The sequence below is a fragment of the Oncorhynchus mykiss genome, chromosome 13 (genome assembly GCF_057628025.1).
Source record: "Oncorhynchus mykiss isolate SJ-2025 chromosome 13, ASM5762802v1, whole genome shotgun sequence".
In the NCBI taxonomy this organism is placed as follows: domain Eukaryota; kingdom Metazoa; phylum Chordata; class Actinopteri; order Salmoniformes; family Salmonidae; genus Oncorhynchus; species Oncorhynchus mykiss.
Genome location: NC_143034.1, coordinates 4646755 through 4658810, shown reverse-complemented (window position 1 = coordinate 4658810; position 12056 = coordinate 4646755). Strand labels below are relative to the sequence as shown.

General features: G+C 42.3%; 1 protein-coding gene across 1 annotated transcript; it reads left to right on the top strand.

Moving 5' to 3' along the window:
- Positions 1-4799: 4799 nt before the first annotated feature.
- Positions 4800-12008, top strand: LOC110513076 (uncharacterized). Its single transcript, XM_036948715.2, has 2 exons — positions 4800-5448; positions 10596-12008. The coding sequence occupies exons 1-2, from the start codon at positions 5043-5045 to the stop codon at positions 11624-11626; spliced, it is 1437 nt and encodes a 478-aa protein (XP_036804610.1). The 5' UTR covers positions 4800-5042; the 3' UTR covers positions 11627-12008.
- The last annotated feature ends 48 nt before the right edge of the window (positions 12009-12056 follow it).

Genomic DNA, 12056 nt, shown 5'->3' with positions numbered 1-12056 from the left:
GCAGGCTAACTCAGGACTAACCTGGTCTGGGGCAGGCTAACTCAGGACTAACCTGGTCTGGAGCAGGCTAACTCAGGACTAACCTGGTCTGGAGCAGGCTAACTCAGGACTAACCTGGTCTGGGGCAGGCTAACTCAGGACTAACTCCACTTATCCTGAATCAAGTGTCTGAGCTGCGAGTTGAGGACCAATGAAAATCAGTTTTCCTCCCTTTCGCAAAGATTGCATCATTGTCCCATTTCATTTGAGGAAGATTGATATAAATAATTAATAAATCAAATTGTGTTCATTTTTTAAATATTAAAATACTGATCACATTACATGTTTTCACACACAGTAAAACTAGAGTATGAATAAATAACTATTTTATCGACAGGAGTGGTGAAAAAGGTGCTTGTGCATTGATAAAGCACACCAAAGATCACATTAATGGCAAGTAATAATGTAATAAAATAGAGATGCCTACTTCACACCAGCCTGCTGAGTTTGCAAGATCCTTCATTTGGATTTCAGCACAAATTAAATATGTGGTTCTGCCCTGACAAACAGAGGTTGCAGTTTGGAAACTGCAGTAATTACAGTCCACGGTGTTATTTTGGATGCATTATTTACTGCATACTGCAGTTATAATACACTCTTACTGCAATACCTTTTGGTAAGGGGGACTCCACCATGGATTGATGGTTCGGCATTGTCTGACGGTGATCCACTAGCCATGTGCGACATAAACACTTACAAGCCTAGCTAGAACAGGCTTGAATAAGCAGCGAGTGCACTATCACTTACAAACTACAACAGGCTTTATCAGGAATCAAGGTAAGACCCTGATGCAGACTGTCGAAGTAACAATGTTTATCGTAACAACAGAGGCAGGCAAAGACAGGTCAAGGCAGGCAGGGGTCGATAATCCAGGGTAAGGCGAAGGTACAGGACAGCAGGCAGACTCAGGGACAGGCAGAGTTCAGTAATCAAGAGGTGGAGCAAAGGTACAGGACGGCAGGCTGGCTCAGGGACTGGCAGAGAGGACTGGCTCAGGGTCTGTCAGAGAAGACTGGCTCAGGGTCTGTCAGAGAAGACTGGCTCAGGGACTGTCAGAGAGGACTGTCAGAGAGGACTGTCAGAGAGGACTGTCAGAGAGGACTGTCAGAGAGGACTGGCAGAGAGGACTGGCAGAGAGGACTGGCAGAGAGATCGGCGGGCGGGTACAAAAACCAGGAAGATGAGCAACGGCACAGAGGACAGGAAAATCGCTGGTAAGCTTGAATGAACAAGACGAACTGGCAACAACCAGACAGAGAACACGGGTATAAATACACAGGAGATAATTGGGAAGATGGGCGACACCTGGAGGTGGGTGGAGACAAGGACAGGTGAAACAGATCAGGGCGTGACAGGCTTGAGTAAGCAACGAGTGCACTATCAATATCCACCTTCATAATACGGATATAGCCTGAGCTAGAATGTGAAGCTAACTGAAGCTAGCTAGCTTCATACAGTAACCTTGAGTAGATCTAGCTTGTTTCATAGTATACCCCTCAGATCCTGACAAAGGCTTAAAACAGTTTTGGGGGGTATTTAAGCTCCGAAGATCCATTCCCCAAGTTCATAAGTAGTTATCTTGAGCCTATTTACAAAAAATAAGAAAAAAAAACAGCGGGAAATACAGAAGTATTTCCTTCTACTCCGCTAGGATCAGCTCGTCCAAAATGTACAAATACAAACTTGAAAACACTGATTATCATGACAATTTAGTCCACGGAGTGAAACTACCGAACAGTAGGAAGCCTTCATTCCATATTGTCCATTTTCCTTTCACCTGTCCTGATTTTGGTATGTCGTGTCATACATCAAAGTACATATTGATTTGACAGGGCGCTATTTAGGCCAATGGATCGGAGACATGTTATATACATACATATACTAGCCGGCAACCACCCGGTTCCTCCACCCTGCACCTTAGAGGCTGCTGCCCTATCTATTTACATGGACATGGAATCACTGGTCACATTAATAATGTTAAATACAGGGCCTTCGGAAAGTAGTCAGACCCTTTGACTTTTTCCACATTTTGTTACGTTACAGCATTATTCTAAAATGTATTCAATTGTTTTTTCCCTGTCATCAATCTACACTCCATATCATAATGACATATCAAAAACATGTTTTTGGAAATGTTTGCTAATTTATTACATTGACATGAGTATTCAGACCCTTTACTCAGCACTTTCAAATCAAATGTAATTGGTCACATACACGTGTTTAGCAGATGTTATTGTGGGTGTAGCGCAGTCTGAGGTCCTGAACTTTGCTCCGTTCATCTTTGCCTCGATCCTGACTAGTCTCCCAGTACCTGCTGCTGATTAACACCCCACAGCATGATGCTGCCACCACCATGCTTCCCCATAGGGATGGTGCCAGGGTTTCCTCCCGATGTGTCCTTTGACCTAGGTAATATTATATGACATGTTACAGGTACACTGGACTTAACGTTTATAAATATTATATGACATAATTAACACCCCCACAGCATGATGCTGCCACCACCATGCTTCATTCATAAATCTACACTGGACCAAACATTTATAAAGGTAGACCAAGGTAATATGATATGACATAATTAACACCCCCACAGCATGATGCTGCCACCACCATGCTTCATTCATAAATGTACACTGGACCTAACATTTATAAAGGTAGACCTAGGTAATATTATATGACATACTGTATGTTGCAGATACATTCATAAATCTACACTGGACTTAACATTTATGCCTCGACGTCACTCAGCTTTGAATTGAATTGAATTTATTTGGGTGAAAACCTAATACAACAATATGTAATATATTCCCAGAGGATGGCAAAGTATTAATTAAAATGTGTAAAGGAAACTGCTTGTGATTGGAAGAAGAGACTACGAGTTCATCACAGACACTAGTTGATAGCGCCCAACCAGAGCTTCTAACTACATTGTTTTAGATTGCCTTCTGCCATGTTTGGAAAGCATATTTGCTTATTTGAAATGGGTCGAATCTACAGCTGAAGTCGGAAGGTTACAGACACTTAGGTTGGAGTCATTAAAACTCGTTTTTCAATCACTCCACAAATGTATTGTTTAACAAACTATAGTTTTGGCAAGTCGGTTAGGACATCTACTTTGTGCATAATGACACAAGTAATTTTTACAACAATTGTTTCCCGACATATTATTTCACTTATAATTCACTGTATCACAATTCCAGTGGGCCAGAAGTTGACATACACAAAGTTGACTGTGCATTTAAACAGCTTGGAAAATTCCAGAAAATGTCATAGCTTCAGAAGCTTCTGATAGGCTAACTGACATAATTTGTGTCAATTGGAGGTGTACCTGTGGATGTATTTCAAGGTCTACCATCAAACTCAAACTCAAAAGAAATCAGCCAAATTGTAGACGTCCACAAGTCTGGTTCATCCTTGGGAGCAATTTCCAAACGCCTGAAGGTACCACGTTCATCTGTACAAATAGTACGCAAGTATAAACACGTGGGACCACGCAGCCGTCATACCGCTCAGGAAAGAGATGTGTTCTGTCTCCTAGAGATTAATGTAATTTGGTGCGAAAAGTGGAAATCAATCCCAGAACAACAGCAAAGGACCTTGTGAAGATGCTGGAGGAAACAGGTACAAAAGTATCTATTTCCACAGTAAAACGAGTCCTATATCGAGTCCCAAATTGACGTTTTACTCTGTTCTTTGGCTTGCAAGCCGAAGAACACCATCCCAACCATGAAGCACGGGGTTGGCAGTATCATGTTGTGGGGGTGCTTTGCTGCAGGAGGGACTGGTGCACTTCACAAAATAGATGGCATCATGAGGAGGGAACATTTTGTGGATATATTAAAGCAACATCTCAAGATATCAGTCAGGAAGTTAAAGCTTGATTGCAAATGGGTTCCAAAGTTGTGGCAAAATGGCTTAAGGACAACAAAGTCAAGGTACTGGAGAGGCACAAAGCCTTGACCTCAAGCCCATGGAAAATTTGTTGGAAGAACTGAAAAAGCGTGTGCGAGCAAGGAGGCCTTTACAAACCTGACTTACTTACACCAGCTCTGTCAGGAGGAATGGGTCAAAATTCACCCAACTTATTGTGGGAAGCCTGTGGAAGGCTACCCAAAATGTTTGACCCAAGTTAAACAATGCAACCGAATTCTAATTAAGTGTAATGTAAACTTCTGACCCACTGGGAATGTGATGAAAGAAATAAAAGCTGAAATAAATAATTCTCTCTACTATTATTCTGACATTTCACATTCTTAAAATAAAGTGGTGATCCAAACTGACACAAGACAGGGGATTTTTACTAGGATTAAATGTCAGGAATTTTGAAAAACTGAGTATAAATGTATTTGGCTAAGGTGTCTGTAAACTTCCGACTTCAACTCTGCATCTACATGATGTATTGGTAGGAGCAGTATAGACCTAGTCTGTTCATTATATACATCTACATGATGTATTGGTACACCATGTAGGAGCAGTATAGACCTAGTCTGTTCATTATATACATCTACATGATGTATTGTTACACCATGATTGAGCAGTTTGGACCTACTCAGTACTGTTACACCGTGTAGGAGCAGTTTGGACCTACTCAGTACTGTTACACCGTGTAGGAGCAGTTTGGACTGCTTATATATACATATAGATATATAATAAAATAAATGAAAACCTACCTTTTGTCTCAAAATAAAATAAACATTTCCCTTGACTGTTACCCTCCCACCCAGCAGATGGCGATGTGCCTTTTTTCAGGCAATGCTGCCAGTGTGACGTATATTCTAATGGACGGGACGCTTCTTCAAGAACGTCGAGTTATCCACCTCCGTAGCTTTTAGCAGTCATAAGCGAAAACATTCAGCTCTTTAAACGCTTTCGGTGTATATTAGCCACAGTGTTTTAAACACACTTGTAGTATCTACTAGTTAGTTACCAAATTGAATATAATATTTACGTTGTTGTTAGCTAACTGGCTGAGTAAATTAGCAGTAGTGCTAGTCTAGTCACTAATGCTAACTAGCTATCTAGCTAACATCCCAACCATGAGCTCACTAAACGACTCCCCCACTTCTAAAGAGGTGATCTGCTGGACGGAGAAAGAAACTCTGGGGCTGAACATTGTCGTGAAAGAGGAGAAGGAAGAAGAGGATGTCACCGTAAAAGTAGAGGATGAGGCTGTTACAGTGAAAGAAGAAGAGAAAGACGTTACCGTGAAAGAAGAGGAAGACTCGTTCAGAGTGAAAGAGGAGGAGGATGTTACAGTAAAAGAAGAGGAGGAAGAGAAAGAGGAGATGACTGTCACAGTGAAAGAAGAGGAAGACATTTTTGGAATGAAGGAAGTGGGGGAGATTACTGTCACATTGGAGGAGGAGGAGGAAGAAGAAGAAGAGGAGACAGGAGATCTGATTAACAACAGTGAGTAATATCTTAAACACTGGGGTACAAACTCTGCAGTTGTTGAACCGATGTTATAAGGTTATTTAAAATCCTTAATAGTACTCTGACGTGCACCAATCTAAGTAACATAAAAAAAAATAATCCCCATCAGAATCCGTCAGTTTAAACTGGAGATATTGGGATGCAACATCTAATCCACCTCATCTGCCGATGTTGGGCTGAGTCTCAATCCACCTCATCTGCCGATGTTGGGCTGAGTCTCAATCCACCTCATCTGCCGATGTTGGGCTGAGTCTCAATCCACCTCATCTGCCTATGTTGGGCTGTCTCAATCCACCTCATCTAATCCACCTCATCTGCCTATGTTGGGCTGAGTCTCAATCCACCTCATCTAATCCACCTCATCTGCCGATGTTGGGCTGAGTCTCAATCCACCTCATCTAATCCACCTCATCTGCCGATGTTGGGCTGAGTCTCAATCCACATCATCTGCCTATGTTGGGCTGAGTCTCAATCCACATCATCTGCCTATGTTGGGCTGAGTCTCAATCCACCTCATCTGCCGATGTTGGGCTGAGTCTCAATCCACCTCATCTGCCGATGTTGGGCTGAGTCTCAATCCACTTCATCTGCCTATTTTGGCCTTCCTCAACTGCTGTGGAAGATGGCCGAGCTACAAATCACATGTTATTTGTCACATTTGCCGAATACAGCAGGTGTAGGTAGACCTTACAGTGAAATGATTACTTTACAAGCCCCTTATTAACCAACAATTCAGTTTGAAGAAAAATAGGAGTTAAGAAAAATATTGACTAAATAAACTAAAGTAAAAAAATAAAATAAATGATCAACAATAAAATAACAATGTGGAGGCTATATACAATGAGTACCGGTACCGAGTCAATGTGGAGGCTATATACAGGAGGTACCAGTACAGAGTCAATGTGGAGGCTATATACAGGGGGTACCGGTACCGAGTCAATGTGGAGGCTATATACAGGAGGTACCAGTACAGAGTCAATGTGGAGGCTAAATACAGGGGGTACCAGTACAGAGTCAATGTGGAGACTATATACAGGAGGTACCAGTACAGAGTCAATGTGGAGGCTATATACAGGAGGTACCAGTACAGAGTCAATGTGGAGGCTATATACAGGGGGTACCAGTACAGAGTCAATGTGGAGGCTATATACAGGAGGTACCAGTACAGAGTCAATGTGGAGGCTATATACAGGGGGTACCAGTACAGAGTCAATGTGGAGGCTATATACAGGAGGTACCAGTACAGAGTCAATGTGGAGGCTATATACAGGAGGTACCAGTACAGGGTCAATGTGGAGGCTATATACAGGAGGTACCAGTACATAGTCAATGTGGAGGCTATATACAGGAGGTACCAGTACAGAGTCAATGTGGAGGCTATATACAGGGGGTACCAGTACAGAGTCAATGTGGAGGCTATATACAGGAGGTACCAGTACAGAGTCAATGTGGAGGCTATATACAGGGGGAACCAGTACAGAGTTAATGTGGAGGCTATATACAGGGGGTACCGGTACAGAGTCAATGTGGAGGCTATATACAGGGGGTACCAGTACAGAGTCAATGTGGAGGCTATATACAATGAGTACCGGTACCGAGTCAATGTGCTGGGGTACAGGTTAGTCGAGGTAATTGAGGTAATATGGACATGTAGGTAGGGGTAAAATGACTATGCATAGATAATAAACAGTAGCAGCAACGTAAAAAAAAGACATCCTGAAAATAGATCTTCTCATTAAAACGTCTGTAGCGTCCGAACGGTGTGGCCTTCAAAACTACAATGACCTTTTCTATGGAAAAGGGAGACTCTTTTCTTCTGTTTTGCTCTACGACCCCTTCATCTGGAGGTAACCCATACAAATTAATGGCAGTATGGATATATACAGTGGGGCAAAAAAGTATTTAGTCAGCCACCAATTGTGCAAGTTCTCCCACTTAAAAAGATGAGAGAGGCCTGTAATCTTCATCATAGGTACACTTCAACTATGACAGACAAAATGAGAAAAAAATTCCAGAAAATCACATTGTAGGATTTTTAATGAATTTATTTGCAAATTATGGTGGAAAATAAGTATTTGGTCACCTACAAACAAGCAAGATTTCTGGCTCTCACAGACCTGTAACTTCTTCTTTAAGAGGCTCCTCTGTCCTCCACTTGTTACCTGTATTAATGGCACCTGTTTGAACTTGTTATCAGTATAAAAGACACCTGTCCACAACCTCAAACAGTCACACTCCAAACTCCACTATGGCCAAGACCTGAGCTGTCAAAGGAGGACACCAGAAACCAAATTGTAGACCTGCACCAGGCTGGGAAGACTGAATCTGCAATAGGTAAGCAGCTTGGTTTGAAGAAATCAACTGTGGGAGCAATTATTAGGAAATGGAAGACATGCAAGACCACTGATAATTTCCCTCGATCTGGGACTCCATGCAAGATCTCACCCCGTGGGGTCAAAATGATCACAAGAACGGTGGGCAAAAATCCCAGAACCCCACGGGGGGACCTAGTGAATGACCTGCAGAGAGCTGGGACCAAAGTAACAAAGCCTACCATCAGTAACACACTACGCCGCCAGGGACTTAAATCCTGCACTGCCAGACGTGTCCCCCTGCTTAAGCCAGTACATGTCCAGGCCCGTCTGAAGTTTGCTAGAGAGCATTTGGATGATCCAGAAGATTGGGAGAATTATCATATGGTCAGATGAAACCAAAACTCAACTTGTCGTGTTTGGAGGACAAAGAATGCTGAGTTGCATCCAAAGAACACCATACCTACTGTGAAGCATGGGGGTGGAAACATCATGCTTTGGGGCTGTTTTTCTGCAAAGGGACCAGGACGACTGATCCGTGTAAAGGAAAGAATGAATGGGGCCATGTGTTGTGAGATTTTGAGTGAAAACCTCCTTCCATCAGCAAGGGCATTGAAGATGAAACGTGGCTGGGTCTTTCAGCATGACAATGCATGACAATGATCCCAAACACACCGCCCAGGCAACGAAGGAGTGGCTTCGTAAGAAGCATTTCAAGGTCCTGGAGTGGCCTAGCCAGTCTCCAGATCTCAACCCCATAGAAAATCTTTGGAGGGAGTTGAAAGTCTGTGTAGCCCAGCAACAGCCCCAAAACATCACTGCTCTCGAGGAGATCTGCATGGAGGAATGGGCCAAAATTACAGTCAAACTGAAATGAATCATTGTTTATTAACACCAAGCTGGAGAGGTCACAGTCAAACTGAAATAAATCGTTGTTTATTAACACCAAGCTGGAGAGGTCACAGTCAAACTGAAATGAATAAAGTGCCGGCCTGCAGGGAGCTCCTCCGGGGCAGTCCTGTTAGATCTCTTATATACTGCTAACAAGTTATATTTGCATGATTTAGCTTATTCATCATTCACAGTTTATTCATTATTAACGTTTGGTTCATGCATGTGACAGACTAATACCCCCACGAGACTTCTTCTCTCCAAGCTGAGACCTTGAAACTGAGATATCCCTTTCGTTCTCAAAACAAGGGTCTGAGCATATTGCCAAATTGCAGACGCCGATAGTGAGGATTCGTTCAATCAGTCGCTTACATGAACACATACATTGGTTATTAGAAAAGCACAAACAACATTTTCCGTCACAATAGCATCAGAGAGGAAGAAGTGGAAGAAGTGAAGCGAGAGGTTTCACTCTCGTCAAAATATGCCCAATGCGTTTCTATCGGCTTATTTTGGACCTGAACTTGTCGGCTGCCTTCACGCCGTTGGGACAACTCCCATTGTTAGGGCAAAGACTTGAGAATCTTGTCATAATATACAGATCTCTGATAGTATTTTCTGTTGGTCACATCATTTTACTGTTTGGATTTTTTTTGTTGACCGTTTGTTAACCGCTTAATGAGGGTTGGTTAGTCGGCATCAAAATTAATCTAAATTTGTATCCCTAGACAAAATATCTTTCTGATACAAAAATGGCTCTAACAATCATGTTTACATGAACACATCACCTGATGGCACTGATAGATGCAGAAATATTCACCCTTTCAAAATATTTATTCTGCCACAGCTACTATGTTATTTTTTTGTGAAGCATATTTGATTCTCAGTTCAGACAATACTGTATAAACGTTATGTGAAAACGACTTCTGACATTTCTATTGAATAATAAATCACCAGAATACGTATTTTCTTTTATTTGAAATGCAGAGAGGCGGATAGCAACGGGTTTGAACAAGTCCCTTCTGTTACAAACCAAATATTTCACTAGAAGCATGGGGTAATAATGTCTAGATGCTTTTTTTTCCCCAGTGGAGAGAATTTCCTGTCTGGGCTGTGGGACAGTGGAGATTAGTTTATAAATTGCCTGGCTAGGCTGTGGGACAGTGGAGATTAGTTTATGAATTGCCTGGCTAGGCTGTGGGACAGTGGAGATTAGTTTATGAATTGCCTGGCTAGGCTGTGGGACAGTGGAGATTAGTTTATGAATTGCCTGGCTGGGCTGTGGGACAGTGGAGATTAGTTTATGAATTGCCTGGCTAGGCTGTGGGACAGTGGAGATTAGTTTATGAATTGCCTGGCTAGGCTGTGGGACAGTGGAGATTAGTTTATGAATTGCCTGGCTGGGCTGTGGGACAGTGGAGATTAGTTTATAAATGGCCTGGCTGGGCTGTGGGACAGTGGAGATTAGTTTATGAATTGCCTGGCTAGGCTGTGGGACAGTGGAGATTAGTTTATGAATTGCCTGGCTAGGCTGTGGGACAGTGGAGATTAGTTTATGAATTGCCTGGCTGGGCTGTGGGACAGTGAAGATTAGTTTATAAATGGCCTGGCTGGGCTGTGGGACAGTGGAGATTAGTTTATGAATTGCCTGGCTGGGCTGTGGGACAGTGGATATTAGTTTATAAATGGCCTGGCTGGGCTGTGGGACAATGGATGTGTAGGAATGATTCAAATGGAACTGTTAATAGCCATTACCCGGGTAGTATTGGGACTAACTAACGGCTTTTAACCAATCGGCATCAAAGATCCAAATGTACGGTTTATAATGAGTCTAGATTAAAACCTCATAGGAAGACAGTTTTATCATGTGGGGGTTTTATTCAGGTCTCTCTGCTTAACCAAATACTCTGTCTTTGGCAGGAGAGAGACCAGACTCTCACTCTGACAGCAGTAAGAGTGCTTCAGGGGAACCAGACCCAGAGACTCCCAAACCAGTGAGACGACTCGACTGCTCCCAGTGTAATAAGAGTTTTAAGTTGTCACGGTACCTTAAAATACATCAGAGGACACACACAAGGGAGAAACCTTTTCTCTGCTCCCAGTGTGGAAAGAGTTTTACCCAGTTATGGAGCCTGAACAAACATAATCGAATACACACAGGAGAAAAGCCTTACCGCTGTTCCCATTGTGGAAATAATTTTAGGTCGTCAGATAAGCTGAAGGAGCACGAGAGGACACACACAGGGGAGAGACCATACCACTGCTCCTTGTGTGGAAAGAGTTTTACCCAGTTAGGAAGCCTGAAAGAGCATGAAAGGAAACACTCAGGAGAAAAGTCTTTCCAATGTTCCCAGTGTGGAAAGAGATTTTTACGATCACAGCAACTAAAATCACACGAGAGGATACACACAGGGGAGAAACCATACCACTGCACCCAGTGTGAAAAGAGTTTTACCCAGTTAGGGAGCCTGAACAAACATAATAGAATACACACAGGAGAAAAGCCTTATCCCTGTGCCTATTGTCCAAAGAGATTTTCAGGATCACAGGATCTAAAATCACACGAGAGGACACACACGGGGGAGAAACCATACCACTGCTCCCAGTGTGAAAAGAGTTTTACACAGTCAGGGAGCCTGAACAAACATAATAGAATACACACAGGAGAAAAGCCTTACCCCTGTGCAAATTGTGGAAAGAGATTTTCACGATCACAGGACCTAAAATCACATGAGAGGACACACACAGGAGAAAAGCCTTACCCCTGTGCCCATTGTAGAAAGAGATTTTCACAATCACATGACCTAAAATTACATGAGCGAACACACACAGGAGAGATACCTTACCATTGCTCCCTGTGTGGAAATGATTTTTTCCATTTAGGAAGTCTGCGCAAACATAAGAAGAGAAAACACTCTGGCGATGTGTGTACCCATGTTCCCATTGCGTAATGAATATCAGGTTGTTAAATAAAAAATACACACAGAAGACCTGAAATCACATCATAGAATAGAATAGAATAGTGTTCCGATGAGTCACTGTGTTCCGATGAGTCACTGTGTTCTGATGAGTCACTGTGTTCTGATGAGTCACTGTGTTCTGACTGATGTTTGACTGTTGTTTTATGCCACATTAAATCATATTGTTTACATGAAATCATTCTCTAGAATAGGCCTGTTTTAGTTTCTGAGACAGGATTATGTCTAAAATCAGATTACACTTTTAAAATGTATTTGATTTTGATTCTACACTTTGATATGTTGGATACATGTAAGAAACCTTACATGTTAATGACATGATTTGGATATTATAAAATGTAAATTATAAAATGGATGAATATTGTGTGTATTTCTTGATTCTGACCTTAAAACCTCAGGACGT

Excerpts from the sequence above, each read along its gene's own strand:
- LOC110513076 (XM_036948715.2), top strand. The coding sequence starts at position 5,043 with ATGCTAACTAGCTATCTAGCTAACATCCCAACCATGAGCTCACTAAAC. Across the intron at positions 5,449-10,595 it reads AGGAGATCTGATTAACAACA|GAGAGAGACCAGACTCTCAC; the intron begins GTGAGTAATATC and ends TGTCTTTGGCAG.